General features: G+C 29.0%; 1 protein-coding gene across 1 annotated transcript in view; it reads left to right on the plus strand.

Moving 5' to 3' along the window:
- Positions 1–1590: 1590 nt before the first annotated feature.
- LOC129963071 (mucin-4-like) overlaps positions 1591–21711 on the plus strand; it is a 63261-nt gene continuing 43140 nt past the window's right edge. Inside the window, exons 1-5 of the mRNA XM_056077108.1 lie at positions 1591–1792; positions 7737–7853; positions 9249–10076; positions 15913–16083; positions 18418–18831. Of these exons, the coding sequence (XP_055933083.1) occupies positions 1735–1792; positions 7737–7853; positions 9249–10076; positions 15913–16083; positions 18418–18831 (1588 nt within the window). The 5' untranslated portion in view covers positions 1591–1734. The remainder of the gene's footprint in view (positions 1793–7736; positions 7854–9248; positions 10077–15912; positions 16084–18417; positions 18832–21711) is intronic.

Consider the following 21711-nt stretch of genomic DNA (forward strand, 5'->3'; position numbering starts at 1 on the left):
ATAAATACTCAGAACTGTCGCATGTGAAGCGCTGCATGTCCTAATATTGTGCATGAACAGCCTATGCATTCTGTTTTCATTATTGTAAAGTGTGCTTTCATTCATTTCATTTTTCTTTAAAAAGAATACTTCTGATGGACCTAAAGAGTGCTCCGTCACGGGCCTGTCACTACCAGTTGCTGTGAAGTTCTACGGCATTGAGTTATTCCAGCTTTGAAAGAATGGAAATGTTCAAGGACTACTGCCTTTATTCAAGATGGTGCAGCATCACATATTACACAACAGTACAAAAACTGCTCCTTGCCCATTTTGAAGATGATTGGCTAATTTTCAGGCATTTTTTTTATTGTCCGACTTTCTTGTTCTCCAGATATAGATCCCCTTTATTTCTGATTGTTTGAATTCCTAATAGAATGTGCCTATGTAGAAAACATGCGAATTCTGTCTGAAGTGAAATCCAGATTAACATGACATGCTGCTGCAATTTTTGAACCCTTTTGCGCTACTTTGAATACGCGATTGATGCAAATGAGATATATATCAAACATAGGATACAGTTAAAGTTTTGTATTTCAGATTTGTGTTTTTTCTTCTTTATGTGTCACCTTTTCACCTGGTGGTTGAAATTTGAATTATTATTTTCTCTATTACAGTGTTCAATTTACCGTGATCCAAATAACATAAATAAGTACCTCTCAATAAAATACGAGAGTCACTTTAATTATAACCGCCCTGTTTTTATATTCAACTGTTTTTGAGAAATATTAAATTTAAAATGCATGGGAGAGAATTGAATATGTCTCTAAAAATAAGCTACAACTACAGCTAACGCAAGAATTGTCTATATTTTATCAAAATTTGTTATATGAATATAATAACACGGGGTTTTTATTAGTAATTCATGCAATAATCGGAAGAATACGTCATGATAAGCTATATAAATAAATGAGATTATTTATTCATCCGGCTTCATTTGCTTTATAGTAAATAGGATTGAATCTTAGAAAATACCTAGTCCATGCAGCACATGAAAATTAAAATCAACCATATCAACGCATCCATGCATGCTTGTATTTTATTGTTTTTGTCCTTTATACCTAGATGCAGAACATTCTCAGAACAGTTAATTCGTCGGGGAATTTATTTGTATATTCATACTCAGCTACGACTAAGCAACATAAGTTAAAGAAAAAAAATATCTAGTTCTGTGTCATCATTTGTGTACAAGCTCCCATTTTTAACCATGTCAAAAGCGCAACCTCAGCAAACCTAAAGCAAACACATCGATAATCCCCATGTCACGAGCAGTCCAATAACAAACCGCAGTTTTCGACGTTCTTCACAAACACCAACAAGACATCTCTGAAAAGTCATTCAAAATTCCCAACCAATCAACCATCTGCTTCTGCGTTTCACTGCGCAGTCTCGGTATGCCTGATCCAGAATAGTTTAAATGGCATCGCATGTCATGCCGGAACAAAGAAAACTATTAACATTCGCATATTATCTTGGCATGTTCTCTGACGCAAAATCTGAACCTGGTGGGCGAGCGGTAAGCATAATAATCGAGTTGGCAGCAGCCACCACATTGATTCAGGCGACTCTTTGCAACGATTAGCGTGAAGGCAAGGTGTTACCTTGTTTGATCAGTGCGCCTCGTGAGTACAGACTAATGGAAGACGGCAGCTATTAGCGACTGCCGAGTCGTGCGAGTCAAACAGCGATCACTTGGACATGAGGCATTACTTTCTGATAGTGGCTCTAGGAGAGATTTTCTATGGTGTGGTTTCAGGTAGGTGTTTAGCTGATAATTAGAGATGCTGTGATTTGATTGGTGATGGTCCGATTGTTATTCAGCAGGGGATGTAACAATGGATTCTGGGATTTGCATGATTAAATTGTGATGTAAATTATGCTAGACGAATTTTAGAATGGGGATTGATTTGGACTTCTACAGATGTGCTACGCACATTATAAGCCCGCGAAAATGGATGTCAACAATTCTAGCAGTGAATGGAATATGGACTTAATATCATGAACTATTGAAATATTCAAAGATTTAGATAAAGGATTTAATTTGAAACTTTAAAAATTTATATCACATAAATAAGATTTCAAAATATGTGTACCAGCACAAAGGAATCTTGTGATTTGATACAAATTTATGAATCTAAAATAGAATATCTATATTATACAAATCAAGGAATAAATCATTTCAAAATTTATATAATTTGATGAAATTCATCAATTGAGCTTTCATATTGCGATAAAATATCAATATACAATACATATATTATTATGAGTGATAATATTCAATAGCAAATATTAAGATTCAATTATTGATGTAAATTTATGTGACTAACGAGCTTTGTTTCATTATAACCAATTTCAATATATCTGGTTTTAGATTCCTTAGTTTTAAGCGTCATTTTATATTCATTTTAAGCATTATTAAAATTTTTGTTTTTTAAGATAATATTAGGCTCCATTAATGTTACATGTGCCCCAATTTCAGAAACTCTGATTTAAGTAAAGAAAACTTTTTATAACATGTTTCTTTCAATTTTTCAATGGATTTTTTAAGAATTTTTTTTTATTTTCTTAACTAATAATTAATTGAAAGGGAGACTTTTTCACAGTAGTACAGTATTTCATAATAGTAGTAAATATCAATTAAGAATTTCTGTTTTAAGGAACATATTCAAACAGGCAAAATAAATCAATTTTAAGGGAAATTTAGTTCACTGTTATATAATTGTTATGAAATCTCTAATGCCATATCCCTTATACAAGCTGTTCTTAAATGATTGCACGTACTTCATTCTTTTTCGCAATAATGTTCTACGATATAATATTTTTTCGTGTGCAAAACGTTTAACGTTCTTTTATCTCGGCTTTTATTTATGGATTCAAATCAAGCAATAAAAAGAATCATATTAAAAAAAAAAGAATTTTGAGAAAATTTTATAAGTATAGTGTCAAAACATAGGAAATACAGTATCAGTTTCACAGTATATTTGTTTATTTTTGTTATTTATATTATATTCGTATTTTTTGTTTATTTTATATATAGTTTGCAAGTGTACAGGATTACTATGTGACTGTGTTTAATATTCATTTTGACTTTATGTTTGAATAGATAATTAACGAAATCGATATACTGAATTTTTTACATTTACTTGAAAGATTTTCAATGAATTCCAGGATGATAGCAAGACGTGCTTTATATAAGGATACAAGAACAATATTAACTAGAATTTATTTAATTCGTAGTGTTTGATGGACATTGTGAAAGAGCTTTCTATCTAAAACTTTGTTAATAGAATATTTTATAGTGCATTAAGAAATCTGTAATTCAAATGAAAGAAATTTACTTAAAAATTACGAAACAGAAAATAAACTGGGAGAGTATATTGAAACTACTACTACTGATAAATGTACATATAATCCCTAATTCTGTATATAAATTTAAAATTCTACGGAATTAACTTCTATCCCTTGTTTAAACTGATATCCAAAGGAATATTTTTACAAGGCTTAATTCTAAAATAGAATAGTTGTGATGTATTATTATTTGGTATATCAATTTCTTATCCTATTTTTCATAATTTCCTTAAGTCTCTTTAATAAATGTAATGGATAAAATGTGAAATATAAATTTCTATTTCACGTTGCAGCATTGCTTTAATTATATCTTCAAGGAAATATATTTAAAAAAATATTTTCAATCAAAATAACCATATAATACTAAAAAAAATTATTGTAAAATGATTGTCAATTGATGTTTGTACCATTTGTTATTTTTGTACAGCAAAGGGCTCTCTACTTTATTAAATGATAAGATTTCATATATCTCCGATTTCATTCACTTCTATAATAAAGAAAGAAATCGAATAAATATACTGTATTCCATTTGTAAAGTTCAGGAAAATTTAAATCACCTTTTTATTGCGTTCTAACAGCTGCTCATGAATATTGGTATTTTCAAACGTAAACATGTTGACACGATCGTTAAAAAATTTTTAAACAACAAACTTTATTAATTTTATTAATTTTTATATATTTAGTTTGAAAATTTTGTATTATATTATTTTTATATAATTATTATTAGCATTTATATATTTAATTGAAATTTGATGTTTGCTATAATATATTTTTGAAGATATTTTTGTATTAATTCATGTACTGAAAGTATTTATTAATGATTCTAGTTTTATAACATTTTTTTTTCGAAAAATAAGAATAAATTATGTTTCAAATCTCTAAAAGTCATTCTTATGGAAAGAATCTGCTCATATTCCGTAATAAATTTCAAGTAAAAAAAAACTAAGCAAAAAATGCAATTTTGTTGACTTTTTTAATCACTATAAATATTATTCTAAACATGAAATAAATCATATCCAAAATTTTGATAATAGTTATAAACAAAACTATTAAATTACTTCAAAATTATAGTTTATTATGTAAAGGAAAGGAAACCAAGTGTCAGAAGACCCTTTTAATTGCTTAAATCAATCTATTTTTCTGTTTCTTCGTGTATTTTTAATTCTATATTATTATAATTGTTATAAATCAATCTAACCAATATTACTGATCTTATTTACTTACCAAAAATTAATTTATAATTTACTTGGCATTTAAAGTATAATTTTGATATAAATTAAATAAAGGTACATAATTTTGAAATAAACTAATTTTATTATGATAATACTTCAAAAATAACGCTTTTCTTCCATTTTTGATCTAATCATTGATTATTTCTAAAAAGGCTGCAATTTAGTATTCTTTTATTATTTTTCAACCATAAAAAATAATAAATTCCAGGAATTTTTATTCTAATAAATGTCATATATATTCTTCAAAAACTTTCTTCTCAAGAGATGAAACTGGAGCTGTAAAAGTTTGTATAAAGTGTTAAAAATAAGGATGAAATATATTTTTAGAGCTTTCAACTTTCGTTTTCGTGAGCGCCTTTTTATCGCCAATTATTCTGCTCAGTAACGACATCATAATTCCTAATCGACTGCTTTACAAGGATATTACAACTCATTCGATTTTAATATAAAGATTTTAATTAAATTAGGTATTAATAATAATGAAAAATTATTTTATTTCATTAAATTTAATAGTTTTTGTAAAGTATCTGTTTTCTAGTATCCATATTTTATAGTCTTTGTACCTTTTATATTGCTTATGTTTTAGTAATATTTTTCTAGTATTTTTTTTCTAATTATGTCTCTTGTGTTATCTGTTATTCCCTATTAATAATTTTATTAAATATTTTATTTATCATTCGTTTACGCTGTATAAACCTAAACTTCATTGTGCCGAATGTAAAATAGTATTTTGTAATTTGTAAACTATTAATTAAATTTATTAAAACAATTAATAAACCTTAAAAATTTCCACAAAATTGCAAATGTGGGGACAAACGAAACAGAAAATGGCAAATAGAGGAGAAATATTACCACAACAAATGATAAGGATAAATCTAAGACTGACGTAATGTTTTCAGTGCTATTTTTCATAACACTTTGCAGTTCTTAATGTTAACTTTTCTTTATGTTGTAATACACAAAGTTAACTTTTCTTAAAAAAATTTTAAGCAAATATGTTTTCAATTTACGATATTATTGTAAATTTAGACATAATATATTATTAAATTACCTGTATATATAAATCTGGAGAGATACTTTAAAACAATAAATATTATAAATGATGCATAAGAAGTACAGTCCAGAAAATTAAACATTGTTACACTAATGAAAAAAAGATCAGGATCTTCAGAAATCTGGGGAAACTTTAATAATAATCAGTTTATTTCAGATGAATAATTTAAATATCAGAATAAAAAAAAATTAAGATGAGTAACAAAAGTCGAAGAAGAATATTCAATCTAAAATTTCTCTTATACTTTTATAAACCGAACTGAATAATCCCATTTTTAAAGAGAAACTTATATGGTTTTTAAAGAAAATTCCATATTATTTTAAGACTGGGTAATTTAATTTTATCCAGGAATTAATCATTGAACTTAAATATTAGTAGCAATGAATAAAACTGAATGAAATACTTTATAACGTAGCTTAAATATTTCTAAATCCTGAAAAACTTAAAAACATTATCATGCGTAGCTGAAGTCGAATGCAGAAAATAGCTTTAGAAAGGTTAATAGATATCATATGCAATCGAGTTTAACAAATTTTAATGTTCTGGAAATTGAAAAGTGTAAATTTCGGAATAGGCCCAGGAAACAAGAAACGAAGTATTAATGCATTTAATTTTTTAGAAACTTTGTATTCAGAAATAACGATTGATAATAAGATAATCGAATAACTTTCCCAAAATTTAACTTGATTTTTCTTGTGTAACATTTCTTAACATTCAGATTATATGTGCTCTTTGAAATTGTAAAGAATTTTTTTTAAAAATTTAGAACTGAGCCTTCTTATCTGAAATATATTTGATTAACTAATGCATTATTCACAGATCCTTTGACCTTTCACGATGTTTCGAATGTTCTGTAATCAAAATGGAAATGATTTTGAATATGAAAATAGCAAAGATGAAAAAATTGCTAATGATCTTTCTTGTGGTTTTATATGTTTCTATAAATAAATAAAAGGAAAAAAAACACTAAGAAACAAAATTCAAATAAAACATGTATTTTTTATGGTAACTTCAACATAACCGTTACTTAGACAATGTTATTTATTGTCAAGTCACCATTAACATAAGAATTTTCACTTTCTTCAATTGTCAGTCTTAATGAACGATCTTATAATAGTAGCATTCCTTTCTCCATTTACCTTCTTTTTTTTAATAACTTATAATCATGTCAACATAGCTTTTGCGAATTTTGTAGAAGTTATATCATTTTGATTATATTAAAAAAAACATTCATTTGTTAACCAGTAAAATTTTACCCATTATATAGTGTTATTATTCACTTCAATTTATCGCGCATTCTAAAAGGAAAACTATGATTATAATAACATTATATTATCATAAGTATATAAATAATCATCTACTCATAATTTATAAAACATTAATATTCAGATTAAAAAATTATTTTTTAGAAGAAAAGATCTGTTCATGTTGATTTTCCCAATATTTTAATAAAATTTCAGTTGACAAAAATTCTTCCATTGTGGCAACTTAAAATTCAAAAGACAAAGTTGAAAAGATAATTTTCACAAGTATGATTTTTCTCTTCTTCGTTTTTATTTTCAAAAAAATAAGTCCCAAATAGCTTTATAGAAGAAAAGAAAGAAAAAAATATCAAGAAATAGCCATCTAAAACATACAATTGTTGAAATTTCTAGTTAATAGTTCTTAAAACGTTTATAAGATCGATCTAAGTGTCTAAGATAAAAAACGCTATTCAATAGAAATCTAAAACTAAAAATTTTTTTTTAAATAATAAACTAAAAAATGAGTTTTAAATCAAAACAATAAATTAAGTCTATTATTGTATAAGCATCTATTTCACGTCAGTGTACAAAAATGATCTCGAATGTGAGAATAATTTTTTTCATAATTTATTGGTAGAGGTTATAAAATGTAAAATATAGTCAAATTATATCCAATGTTAATGAAAGGAAATTATTTAATATTCAATTTTCAATATGAAAAGCACAGATTTTCTACTTTATTCCATAATTGTAAATAAACATCAGAAAATTCCCAAATAAAAATATTTAATCACATTACATTAATAACCGATCGCCTTTTAGGTCAATATATTTATAATGTTGATCCGGATCCAGGTGGGCGAATCTTTCCAGAGCAAGACGGAAACCAAAACACCCCCGGAGAACATTTTACTTCCTCAAACATAACACCGCAGAGAAGTAAGTTCATTCTTCAGAATATATTATTTTCTTATTCTGCTTTGGCAAGTATAATTATTTGTGACATTATAACAAAAACGTTTTGACAAAAGCAGTTTTTCAAATTATTTTTTTACCAGATTTATTTACTTGATTTTATTTTAATTGTTTTCTTTTTTTAGTCGTTTTTTTTATATTTCATAAATATTACAAACTTTTAAATACGTTTTTCCCAAATTCAATTAATTCATGGTTACACTAGTGCAGTATCAAAATCTAATTCATTAACTAAATTAATTAATTATCCTAGATAAAGTGCATAGGTGAACAAAATTCCATATCTCTAGCATGCAAGAAAATTCCTATACGAACAAAAAATAAATTGTTAAATAAAAGTCTTTAAAAACTTCAATGTATGAACTTCTGAATAGCAAATACTTTACAAAGTTATTAAATTAAAAAAAAATATGTTAAATTACGTTAAAACTCAAATTATAAAGGTTGAATTGAGACTTTTATTTTTCTTAAAAGCATGATTTGATACAGATGCACAGGGTAAGCATTTGCTGCACATTTTAAAAATTTCCATTGAATCTGACGTATTTTTGTATTCTGTAAATAATCTTCTATATATACAAACAGATGCATAGTTATAATTTTAAAAAATCTAAATCAGGGAAATCTCAAACGTAATTTATCAAAATATGTAGATATATTATATTTATCAACCATGATATTTTCTCAACTTTCACTACAAAGTACGATAGCCAAAGGAATAGAAAGGAAATATTCCAAAGATAAAAAGCAGTATCTTCGGTAACTCTTTAAACTATTAATTGAAATTATTGTATCTTAAATTTCATAATAATGTCAAATATTAGAACTGGAATTTCGTAAAAAATAAAATCCATTTAATGTAATACAAATACAATTAATTTTCAGTGCTTTATTAAAACAATTCTATGCATAAATAATTAATAGATTTTAATTTATCAATTTTTTTCTGATATTTGGTTATTATTTATGATAAGACCTTACTTTTTTTTATTTTTTATTATATTTACTAACGCAGAAATCTGAATTCTTTGAAATGAACAAAATAATAAATATTGGGAAAAGTATATAAAATTGTAAACATGGTTTCAAGCGCTTTCAAAAAATTTTGAATCCTTGAATGTTTTTCAAACTTTTTAAACAAAACTTTAAAAAAAAGTAAGATAGAAGATTTCGATTCAAATTAAAAAGTATCCTTCTATATATATAGGACCCATAGAATATGAATAAATCAAATATGTTTAATGTTTATGAGCAGAAAAGGTTATTCTTATTCAAATGATCTTATATTTATCCAGATAAATATTTTTTGTAATTTTTGTGTCAATCAATGTGATCCAATTAGACAAATTTCTTTTTCAGGTAAAAAGTCTCCAGACAGGAGCTCTTCTCATAATTCTTTTAATGATTCTGATCCCAATAAAATAATAAACTCACAGCAAAGCAGTGATTTAGCATACGACTCCGGTACAGTAGAAATAAATGAATATCCTATATCTAAAAATGAGCATGTTTCCCAAAACATCTCGCATAAAAATTCAGGAATTAAAATTGCTGGAAGAACGGAAAATCACCAGATGCAAATATTCTCACAGCAACAATCGTCACTACAAATACATGACAAAAAAGAAAACTCAAGCTTATTGGAGAAGCAACCGCCTATTCAGCATTTAAACAGCAATGAACTACTAAAATCTTTAGAGAATCCCTTTAATACAAATGTTGATGAATCAAATGCACAAGAAAATCCCAAATCATCTAAGGAAACTTCTGATGATGAGTCATTTTCAGATCCAGAAGGATCTAAAGTTCTCAAGAGGAAACGCAGAGACATTCCGCCAAGAAGGAAGATACCTCGAAGGAATTTTAAACCAATTAGAAATAAAAATAATATTTCAAAACGAAGAAAAACCAATAGAAATAACAAACGGGGTACTAATTTGCAAGGAAATGATCATTCCATGGATTACACCACAGACCATTCCTTAAATGCAGAAAATTTGTTACCGAAATCTGCAACTATAGAATCTGAAACAAACAGAAAGGAAAAACAAAAGGAAGAAATCGCTGCTACAAATAGCCCTGATGTTCTTGCCGATTTTGCTTCTTCCAAGTTGCCTCCAGACTTTTGGAACAGTTTTCTTTCAGATTATGAACCTGGCAAAAATAATCAAGATACGCCATTAGAAGGTAATGATTATTTTAAGTATAAAATTACTTTTATTTAAAAAAACATCACAGTCGTAAGCAAATTCTATAGCAGAGTATTTATTTCAATTTTTTTAATACATTAATAAAAATTTGAAAAATAGGTTTTATTTATACTTTCGTCGAGCTTTGACATAAAGGTTTGAAGCAAAAATAGATTTCACTATGCTCTAGAATCCGTGTAGCTTTTTTTTAAATATTGCGAATTGTAAAATGAGATGCGTAAATATAAGATTGATATATGGTTCCAGTTATGAAATTTAAACTTGCATAAATATGCAGAATTTAAAGTACATCTAATTTTGATAAACTCTTATAAAAAAATAAAATTCAAAGATTTAATTCCAGAATTAAATATAGCTGTATGCTACACAACTTTTGAATTTTATTTTAATTTTACTTAACAAGCCACACAACATATATTTATGTGCAGTTTAAAATAGTGTGGCAGACATAGACAAAATCATAATTGTCTCCTAAGTGTAGGACTATATTCAAGCAATAAACTTTGTTAATTGCGTGATTTTAAATAGTAAATTTGTCCAATTCAAGTGTATTTCTTTTATGGTAATTTAAAGATTTTGTAAAATTTGACATTAAAGAAAATTTATTCTGAAACTAATAAAATATTAGCCATTTTGGGCAACCAATTATTCACCCAAAACCTTTATGCTTAAAATCATTGAGAAATCAATGTTCCTGAACCTTGTACCGATTCCCCGAAGTTTTATTTCATATGAAAGTTAATGATATTTATGTACGTCATCAAAGGTTTCAAGTTCTCAACCAACGTATATTTCCAAGAAAACTCATAAAAATATTACTTCAAGATTTTTTGTCGGGAAAAACTTTGAAAGATTTCTCCAATTACAATTACTTAAATAAAGTAATGACATGTTGATTCTGTTTCAAGTTAGCGAAATTAATTGGCAATAAAAATCAATAAAAACATCCCGTTGTTAAGGCTGAAGCTTTGCCTAAGTTTCATTTAGCTATATTTCTCGAAATGGTGAGCAAGGTATCAGATAAACATAAGAGAACATCTATAAGTAATGAGCAGTCGCTTGAAATAAAAAGTTTCAAAATTGGTAATATGATTATAGCTGGAAATTATATCTCTGTTATTATTGGTAATATGATTATAACTCTGTCGAAGTTTCTTTCATAGAAAATGTAGAATGAAGTTTCTTTTTTCAATTAGGTGATGAATTTTTTTTAGGTTATAAATTTTCATATGAAATAAAACTTTTCGAAATCGGATTGATGTTACGATTGGGGAACTTTGTCACAATTTTCCTGCATTGAGAATGTATAGTAAAGTAATGATTTTTTAATTTCTCTCAAAAATGGAAGTTAGAAGAGGGTTATCGACTTTTGATTATAAATTTAGATGTCATAAATTTCCATATGAAGCAAAACAAAGACGAGATAAAATCAGTGGTTGGGGGTGGGTTTCAATAATTTTCTCATTATTTTAAATATATGAATGGAAAATACCTGAAAAGCTTTTCCAACGACCATCAGTGATGTTCGTATTTCCAAACAATGCCTCTGGCAAACCAGAAACAATAGAAGCTTCAATTCAACTAACGCATTACATAAGTAAGGCAAAATAGATTTCAATCAATAGTCTTCTCCAAGCAAAAAAAAACGAATGTAGTCTTTTACCTTTATTCAGCAGAAAAATAAAGTAGATTTCAACTTCTAGTTCAAAATGTCATAGCATGATAATGATTCCTGTGCCTTTATATTATTTTTTTTAAGAATTTATTTTCAATTTAAATTATGATAAACTTATGCATGCATAAAAAATAAAAATATCATCGCAGCGCGTTTTTATAAACAGAATAATTAAAATACTCATGTCTTCAAATTATTTAAAACATTTTTAAAAATTCATAAAAAATTAGCTGAACTATGTCAGTTAACAATCAAGAGTAGTCTAGGTCAACCATCAAGAGTAGTTCAGGTAGGAAAAATATGTTGATTACTTGCATGGATGTCTTACAAATGCGATCCAAACGGAAAAGGGCTTTTACGATAAAATGACCAAATGTAACTGTTACTCACTTAAGAAGATATGAGGAGATTTTTGAAGAGCTTTCACATTTATTTTTTTTACAATAAAGGAGATTAGACACCCAGATTTAGGATTGCACTTGACAAAGACTATGAACAGATGCGTGTCCACTGGGCAATCAGGCTTGGGATTTTCTATTTTTTAAAATTTTGAATATGATGAACCCACACCAGCAACTATAAATAATATCTTACAATTTTTGTAGATATATATTTATTCTAGATCATAAGCTCAGCGTACGGAATTATTTTCGCGTTAACTATATATACCACATTACAAAAGCTATTTTTTTTTTATTTTAAAAGGATGTATAAATAAAAGTTAATCTGTTCTATTAACGCCAAAATTTTAATTCTATAAATGTATGACATGTTGTGACAAAATTCTTGAATGGCTTTTTCCTCCTGAATGCTGCATATCATAATTTACTGATAGTATTCAACATATAAACACTGTCATGTTAAAAAGTCATGGTATTTCCATAATCACCCTTCACTCCAAATCTTTCTAAGGTAAATTCTTACTCCATTCGAATATTTTTTTAAAAAAGACAACGAGCAGCAAGATTAGAAATTTACAATTGGCATTTAGATTTGAAATGAATTGACAACTCCCTTTCACTGCAGTTTGTACACCACATAAAAATACTTCACAGTTAGAATATTTTTGTTTTAGATTTTTGATGATTTTGATGATTGCTCTTCATAGCCAAAAATGTATCAAAATACTATTATAAAGTTGGCATATTTATAAAACATTCATAAAATCAGTTATCATCACGTCTTAAAAAGTGAAAAACAATTAGCAAAAAAAAATTACTTTATCCATCAAAAATATACTTCGGATTGTGGGAAGGCGCATTTTTGAAGTATGAATTAAAATTTTGATTAATAAATAAAATTCTAATTTTGATGTTTTTATCTATAACTTCCGAAAATATTCCTACACACACACAAAAAAACAACCTTTCAATGATGCCATTCTAGTTGCTGAAAAATTCTTTAGTCTAGATTTGATTAAGTTTTAAAAATATTTTTAAGTATATTTCACAACAGTAATTTTATTGTTGTGAATGAAACCCAAATCATTTTTTTTTTGTTTCATCAAATACTTAATGGATAATTTCCTTCCATTGTTGATAGCCGTGAACAGAAATAAAGATCCTAAAACTACATAGATTAATATCTATGTATTTTGTAGCGATAAGTGATACGAGAGGATAGAACCTGGGACCTTGTGGTTCGCAGTCCAGTAACTAAACCATGATACAAAAGCGTACGCTCACGTAGCGTAGTTGTTAACTGGATTATATGCTATTCACCACAGTACTATGCTATTCACCACAGTGAGTCGAAGCTGAGACGAACGATATGGATGCTGAGTGGTGATGTAATATTAGCTGTTGTCTAAATGGGGCTGTACCCAGTTAAGTAACGAGTGTGTGTGGGTGAGTGGTTGCTGATGCTGCTGCGCCAAGTGAGTCTGGCGACTTTGTTTGCTGCGTCAAGTGAGTCTGACGACTTTGGTTAATAGCATATAATCCAGTTAACTGGCTTATATGCTATTCACCACAAGTTTACAGGACGAATAAAAAAGTGGAGCCACGATACCACTAAATAAATTTAGAGATGAACCGGACATAATAGGGCTATGATGTCATAAATCTGGTTCGCAAAATAAAAATTTATATGTACATTGAACAGAATATACGCAAGACAATTAAAATAACTTAGCTTTAATGTCAGACAAGTAGATGCAATCATGGATATGAAGTTTTAGCTGAAATTAAATTACGCATATATCTCCAGCGAGCCTGTTAGTCACCAAAGACGACTAGTGTTTAATATTTTTAGGTTCACTTTATGTTGTATCTATTTCAAATATCTAAAATTTCGAATACTGATTTAATGTTTTTCTCAGTTCAAAACTTCTTTTATATAATTCATCAGCTTCAATAGGAGAAAAATGTCTCCCATTTTGCTAAGTTGTCTTTGTTAAATAGCCATAACTTTCAATAGTTTAAATAACCATAATTCCCACAACTTTTCAATGGGATTGCAATGCTGTTAGTTTGTCCTCCAAACATGCTTGGAGAGCTATTTCTCGCCCCAAAATATGGCAGTAATATTTCTTGCCATCTGAGCTGACCATTTCACTTCTTTTCAGCAAAGAAAGTCAGTTACCATTATAATTCTAAATGCTATATTTTTTTTCTGTTCGATCAATAAAATAATACTACGCACTCTATTCTATACTTAAAATTCTTAAATATAGAAATAATATTTCAGCTTGTTTCTGTAAAAACGTTTATACTAATATTTCGTTCGTAATTTTACATGATAATTTTCCTGTTATTATTAACTTCAACAACATTTTCTTCTTCTCTCAAACAACAAACAAGGTCACTTCCTCTCTCTCCATGTCCTTTTAAAATATCGAAGAGAATTTAATTTCTGTTTTAGATCTTCCCGTTTTTCTGTCATTAAATCGATTACTTATTTTTTTATTTAAAAAAGAGTATAAATATATTTTTTTTCAGCTTCAGACAGTTTATCCACTTTGCCATTACTAAATAAGTAACAATTTACTCAATAGAAAGTGTTGACCTTTAACGACTGATGATGTCTTCAACGATTTTAACAACCTTTGCCTTTAAATATTTTACTCGAGAAGAAATAATATTTTATATTAATTGTATTATTTTTATAATAAATTGTTAGATACATTATGTTCATTTTTTTTATTAGCAGTTCAATTTTTAATAATATTTAACACAATCTGTATCATCTGTTCTTAAATTTATCAAGAACCACAAAATATTTTTGCTTATCTTAAAGTGTTTTACACGCATTGTAGAAGAATTTCGGATGAATGTACTTAAAAGATGTCAAGAAAAATCGAGTTTTTATATTAAAAAGTACAATTTAGTACTTAGCTGATAAGAAGTAATAATAATAAAAGAAGAATTTTAACAATAACGATTATTTTCTGTAATCTCCATCATGAAGATTTTTTTTTGGTGAATTAGTATAAATTTTTAAATATCTTTTCTTTATTTAACTATTTTGCATCCCACATTCACATAAGTAGAGCTGCTTATAAATACGTGCACTACTACTAGTTATATAGTCTATGTATTTGAAATAACTTATACATTCGGTTTATTAAAATACAGTTTATAATCCGCAAAGACAAATATGGAAATATCCTTTACCTACTTAATATAGTATATTTATGCTCATTTACCTGTATTCTTGTGACATATTCTTTTTCTGGATGAAATTCATTTCTGAAATAAAATTCTTGTTTAATTTACCTTTTCTGGATGATAACAATTTCTCAGAAACAGCAATTTATATTCTTGCCCTTTTGAAAACTGAAACATTTCTAAAATATAGAAATAAAAATTTATTTTATCAGGAATTAGAGAAAAAAAATGTTTAAATCTTACTATTCTCATTTTCGCTAGTTCTTACTGAATTTGTTATTTCTCCCCCAAGCAAAAAGCATTAAAAAATATATGAAAATCCGAATGAAAAAAATAAATTTTCCAAAAATTTTCTTTTAAACCAGCAAGATTATTTTGTCATATAAATTTTATTTTATTCTATCTTATTAGTTATCTGTTATTAGTTATCTCTAATTTTTGGGCTATCTCGTTACTCCGTATTTTGTTCTGTTTAATAAGAATGAATGTAAGTATTATTATTAAAATGAATTATTATTTTTTTTTTTTAGAAAAGGAACCGGGAAATTCTCAGGATGACTCATTGGATATAGGAAATTTAGATCCATCTATGACTTTACCGGACGATTCTTCTGGAATTACTTTCCCAGAACATTTCTTCGACGATTTTATACCAGATCGAAACAGCCCTGCTCCGGATGGAAACGCTGCAACAACAGAAAGTAATTTTTTACTCATATTGAAGATGTTAACTCATAAGATATCTACACACAAAAAAGAACTTTATTATTTTGTTTAATTGCGCTACTAACATTAACTTCTAGATATAGAAATTAAATGATAATGAAATGCACTAATTTACATTTGTAACTGTTATTCTTGTTTTCAGCAATCTTGTTAAAGAAAACACATAGTTTTTAATTCGGGAAACTTAAAAAAATTCTCTAATATAACGTCTTCACGGCTGATAAAAATTCCTAGCTCTAGTTCAGTTTAGTTATATTAAGGTACGGTTGTAAAGCAACACTAGGGCTATATTGGGACGGACCTCGTAATTTTGAACCGCGGTCAGATGAAAAGGACGACACCTGAGCTGGCATCCCCACCCCCTCCCCACACCACAATAGCGGTAGGACGTTTGGTCCTGACGGATTTAACGTGCAACAGATCCCCTTACACGACGGTTCTTCGGTGGAATCGGATCTCGAACCTGAAACCCTCCTCTTCCGACGCCGAGATCTTACCACTATGCCACCGCGGCCTTCCTAGATCTAAACATATAAATATAATAATGTAAAACGTATAAATGTAATAACGTATATAAATAATGTGTCCTATAAAATATATCCTACAATTAATATGTACTCTATGGACAGAATATATAGAAATATTATTCTATAAATGATGAAAAGATTATATTTATGTAGTATGAATCAATAAATCTACAGCTAAAACATTACGAAATCTAAATTTTTACACAATCCCTAGATTCCATTCGTCATATTTAGTGAAATGAAGCGATATAATTTATTTTAATTTCCATTTTCTGTAATCAAAACTGACTGGATATTAAGCCCCGAATTTCATTATTTTATTTCGTTTTCAAGGAGTATCGCACTCGCACGAATCGAAAACTCCTCTTCGGAGGAGCTATTAAAACGATCTAAAATATGATATTCAAGGTTTCAGCAATTCTGTCAGTTTCAGTTGTATAAATATCGAACTCTTTTTTAAAACCAGCAGGAGTGGTCTCCCTAAAACTTTCTTGCATACTCTCTCTAAAGTCATGCCAAAGGATACCTTACATGGCTTTGTCGTACAATGGTTACGAAATATTAATTTTTGACTTGAATTTTGAATTCACGCTCTATCGTGCTATCGTTTGCGAGTTATTTGGCGATTAATCTCTAACACGCCTTAGGAGTAAACAAAAATTGACGTGCAACAGACCCCCTTACACGACGGTTCTTCGGTGGAATCGGATCTCGAACCTGAAACCCTCCAAATAAATTACTGATTAATTTATTTATCTGTATAAATTAACTAAAATCGGAGAAAAAAATGAAAGATCTGTTTTCTTTTAAATATTCAAAAGCTATAATTTCGCATGAATTAAAAACATTGTGTATAATATGCGATATTGATACCGACAAAAACTGTGTAAAGCGATATCTGTATTAGCATATAAAAATAAGCGAGTGTTAATTGGAGACTAAATTCTAGAAAACATATATATTTGAAAGGAAACTTTGTGTTAAAGAACGTCGTTTTGAAATATATTGTTACAAAATAATATGTGTTGGAAGTGTCATATAAAATGAAATTATATCGCTATCGATAACTCTATAAATTTAGAGACAAGTAAAATTTTCTTCATTACCAGCTAATATTTATTTTATTTCTAGTCTTGCAACTAGAATACGTCCCCTCATTGAATCTATAGTCATAAAAATGTGTAATCATTTTCAATTCAGATTTTCTAATAAGCTTACAATTGTTATTTGTTTTTCTTGTAGAATCTAAAATCAAGCTCATTAAATACGCGTTGGCTTACAATAGAGATTGGCTCAAGTTCCTTTGAGATCTTAATCGAATTATTTGCTAAGTGAGCCCATTGTTACTATTGTAGAGATATGTGATGCGCGAGGATAGAACCTGGGACCTTATGGTTCGCAACTGAGTAACTTGACCACAATACAAAAGCAATTGCTCCTGCAGCATCGCTGTTAACTGGCTTATAAGCTTTCACTACACTATCAACTTCCAATTGTGTTTGGCAATACTTCCATTTTCTTCCGTTACAAATGCGACTTCAATTTCTGGAATGGGTTTCAAATAATTTCTTGATAAAAAAAAAAAAAAAAATTGTCACCTTTTCTTTTCGATTCTAAATTTTCCATTAGCTTTATATTCTAAAATGGGAATTACTTGAAGTGAAAGCGGATAAGATGGGGATAAGAAACCTGTAATTTTGTGGGAATCGAAATGACATAATTTCAAGACATCGTTGTACTTCCTTAAAATAAAATTTTAAAAAATGTTTCTTCATTTCACAGGTTTGGAGGTGTCTAATTCTGATCCATCTCAACAGAAAGATGATGTAAATTCATCTGAAAACACATCAAGTGATAATTCCAATGCTGCAATGGCTGAGAGTCCTCAAAGAAGAAATCCTGGACCTCCAAGAAGAACTATTAATAGAAGAAAGAATCTAATCAGTCGAAATTCGAGAAAAGGTGGAATTTCTACCCATAATTCTCCTATACAAGAGGAAGGTTACTTGACAACCTATGATGATGATGAAGGTTCCAGAACTACAATTCAAGACATGGCAGTAACAGATGATCCTCAATTTGAGCCAAGCTTTCCTGATGACTATCCTGGAATGAAATTTCCATCTGATTTCGTGGATGACATACTTTCTGGTTTGGATCAGGTGACTTCGGCCGAAAAACTGCAATTAACTACTGGTGAGTTGTTTATCTATTCGTAAAATAGAATCGAAATGCTATTAATCTATGGATTAAGTTTTAAAGGAAAATTATAATATGCCTTGATTAGTTGCTCATGGAAGAATCAATATTTGAAATTAAATTTGATTCAAGTAAATTGATGTGTCACAAAAATGCGGTGCCCGGTAAATATGTCATTGAAATTTAATTTCTCCAACAAAAATATATCGCGAATGCCAGCTACAAAATTCGGAAGTTGAAAATAATGCTATTCCAATTATTTAAAAATTCAAATTTCATGAGACTGAAAGTTTTGTATTCCATTTTCATTAAACATTCTTTTTCGCCTTAGCGAAATAAATAGTGTTAAAAATTGCAGAATTTTTTAAAATTATTTTAAAACTCAAATTCAAGTAAGATTCAGAAATCATAATCAACATTATCACATTGAAGATGAGCATAATTAATTTAATTTTAAAACATGACGCAACAACGAATAAGAAAAAGCTGACAATGGAATAATCCTAAAAATACATAGCATACTGTGAAATCACTAATAACCTTTCGTCATGTGCGCTATCAATCATGTTGATCACTTAACGGAAAATATCACGAAAAGATATCATCTTCATCAAACATAATTTTCTTTTTTTTTTTTGGTGTCGTAATCCTCACCGCCACCATAATCTCCTTAGGCATATGTTATTTGTGATTGCCCAGATTAAAATTAACGCAATTTCACATTTCAGAACTTTTATTCGCATTTTTTTTCTAACACTTCAGAAAGTAAACGTTTTATCATTCCTAAAAAAAAAAAAAGAAAGTTTTATCAATACTTTTAATTCATATTTGCAAGAGAGTTTTGTAAGCAGGTTTCGTTATATTTCACATTTTTCAGTTTTTTTTTATATTCCTTTATTTATTTACTTATTATATTTCGTGATCGTATTTTGTGTTTTCCAAAATTTCATTTATGTATGATATGATGTGTATGAAGTTCCCACTTGAAAAATAAACTTTGTGTAGTGAGAATGAAGACACCTACTGCAGAAAAAAAATCAGGAATTCTTAATTTTAATACAATCTTTATTAAAAATAACAAGTAAATTATTTTGAAAGAAAACCTTTTAAATAAAAAAACCACCCTTCTGCAATTGAAGTTGACCGGGTTATGAAATTTTAAATATTATTATTTTTGGTTATTTCAGATTATTAATGATCATCTCAATGGCAATCTCAAGCATAACGCATGCTCTTTGCTTTAGATGGTCGTTGATTATATTAAACAATGTTATTCAAAATTTCATAAGATTGTTAACTTTCATTGTAGCAGAAAAATTTTTTTAGTCTAAAATGAGAGTTTTTCATAATAATTGCCTTAAATAACGTAGAACATAAATCTTTACGTCATTTAAAGCATTTATTTTCAAAAAGAAGTAATTTTATATCGCTAACGACATACTTTGATTGGGTCCCTTGAATATAAGTGTGAAAACCTCTCATCAACTGTAGGATGAAAGTGAAATTAGAGGAGGAAAAAGCGGACTCAGAGGTGAAATTTGTTCTCTTATACCTCAAAATAAAAGATATATATATATATATATATATTGTCACGAAGATTGGAAATAACAAGGCTGTTAGGTTGAACAAGTAATCAGATTTATTCAAGCAAAGTAACTCTCAAGCGTACAGGACCGATAACTCGACCACAACTGGTGACACTTGACTTTATATACACTCTCAGAATGTTCGAGAAACATCCAGATAGAACATTTAAAGAAAGATCTAGAATCAACTAGAAACTAGAGAAATAATAAATAACATTTTAAATTAAAATTCCAGTCTTTGGATAAAACTGACTTGGCTGGTATTCGAACCTGGGTCGTGAAGGTCTACAGTCTCGTGTCTTGCCAACCAAGCCACAGGAATTGATATCAGTAGTTCATTATGCGGCATTACTCCCCTCCAAAGAAAGACAGCGCCCCGCTGTCAATCAGGTTAAGGGCTTTTACTCTGGAACGTGTCATGGGACCCTTGTAAATTTCTTGATTTTCGGCAGGTACGACATTTTCATTTTGACTGTCCTCAATTTCAATTTGCTTGTCGGGATCATGGTATGGTTTCATTCGCAGTACATGGACAACGTCTCTTGGTCGTCTTCTTCGGGATTCAGGGTCAAAATCTTGCACCTCGAATGTTACGTCTGATAAACGGCGTAAAACCTGGTAAGGCCCAAAGTACCTCCTTAAGAGCTTCTCGGAGAGTCCAACTTTTCGGACTGGAGTATAAATCCATACGAGATCTCCAGGAGCATAAGATACCATTCGGTGTTTGGCGTTGTAACGTCGACGGTCTTTATCTTGGGCACTCAGGGTTCGCACTCGGGCTAACTGTCTTGATTCTTCAGCCCTGGCAACCATCTTAGCGACGTAATCATCATCTACATCATTGGGAGAGAATGGCAACATTGTATCTAACGTCGTTTCGGCGTCGCGTCCATGAAGTAAAAAGAAAGGCGTAAAACCTGTCGTTTCCTGTTTAGCGGTATTATAAGCAAAGGACACAAACGGTAAAATTTCGTCACAATTTTTCTGCTCTGTATCCACATACATGGACAGCAGTCAGTCCATTTGTTTGAGGGTGATACGCGGTCGTGAACTGATGATCGATATTGCACAGGTCAACAAGGGTGGAAACAAGTCTTGCTCGGAAAACGGCTCCCCGATCCGAAATAATTACTCGTGGAGCTCCATGCTTTAGAATAATTTCTTCGAGCAAGAACTTTGCTACTTCTTCGACTTCGGCGGTCGGCAAGGCTTTTGTTATGGCATATCGTGTCAAATAATCTGTGCAGACTATGATCCATTTGTTTCCCCGACCAGATTTTGGAAATCTTCC

Source organism: Argiope bruennichi, chromosome 1 (genome assembly GCF_947563725.1).
Source record: "Argiope bruennichi chromosome 1, qqArgBrue1.1, whole genome shotgun sequence".
Taxonomy (NCBI): domain Eukaryota; kingdom Metazoa; phylum Arthropoda; class Arachnida; order Araneae; family Araneidae; genus Argiope; species Argiope bruennichi.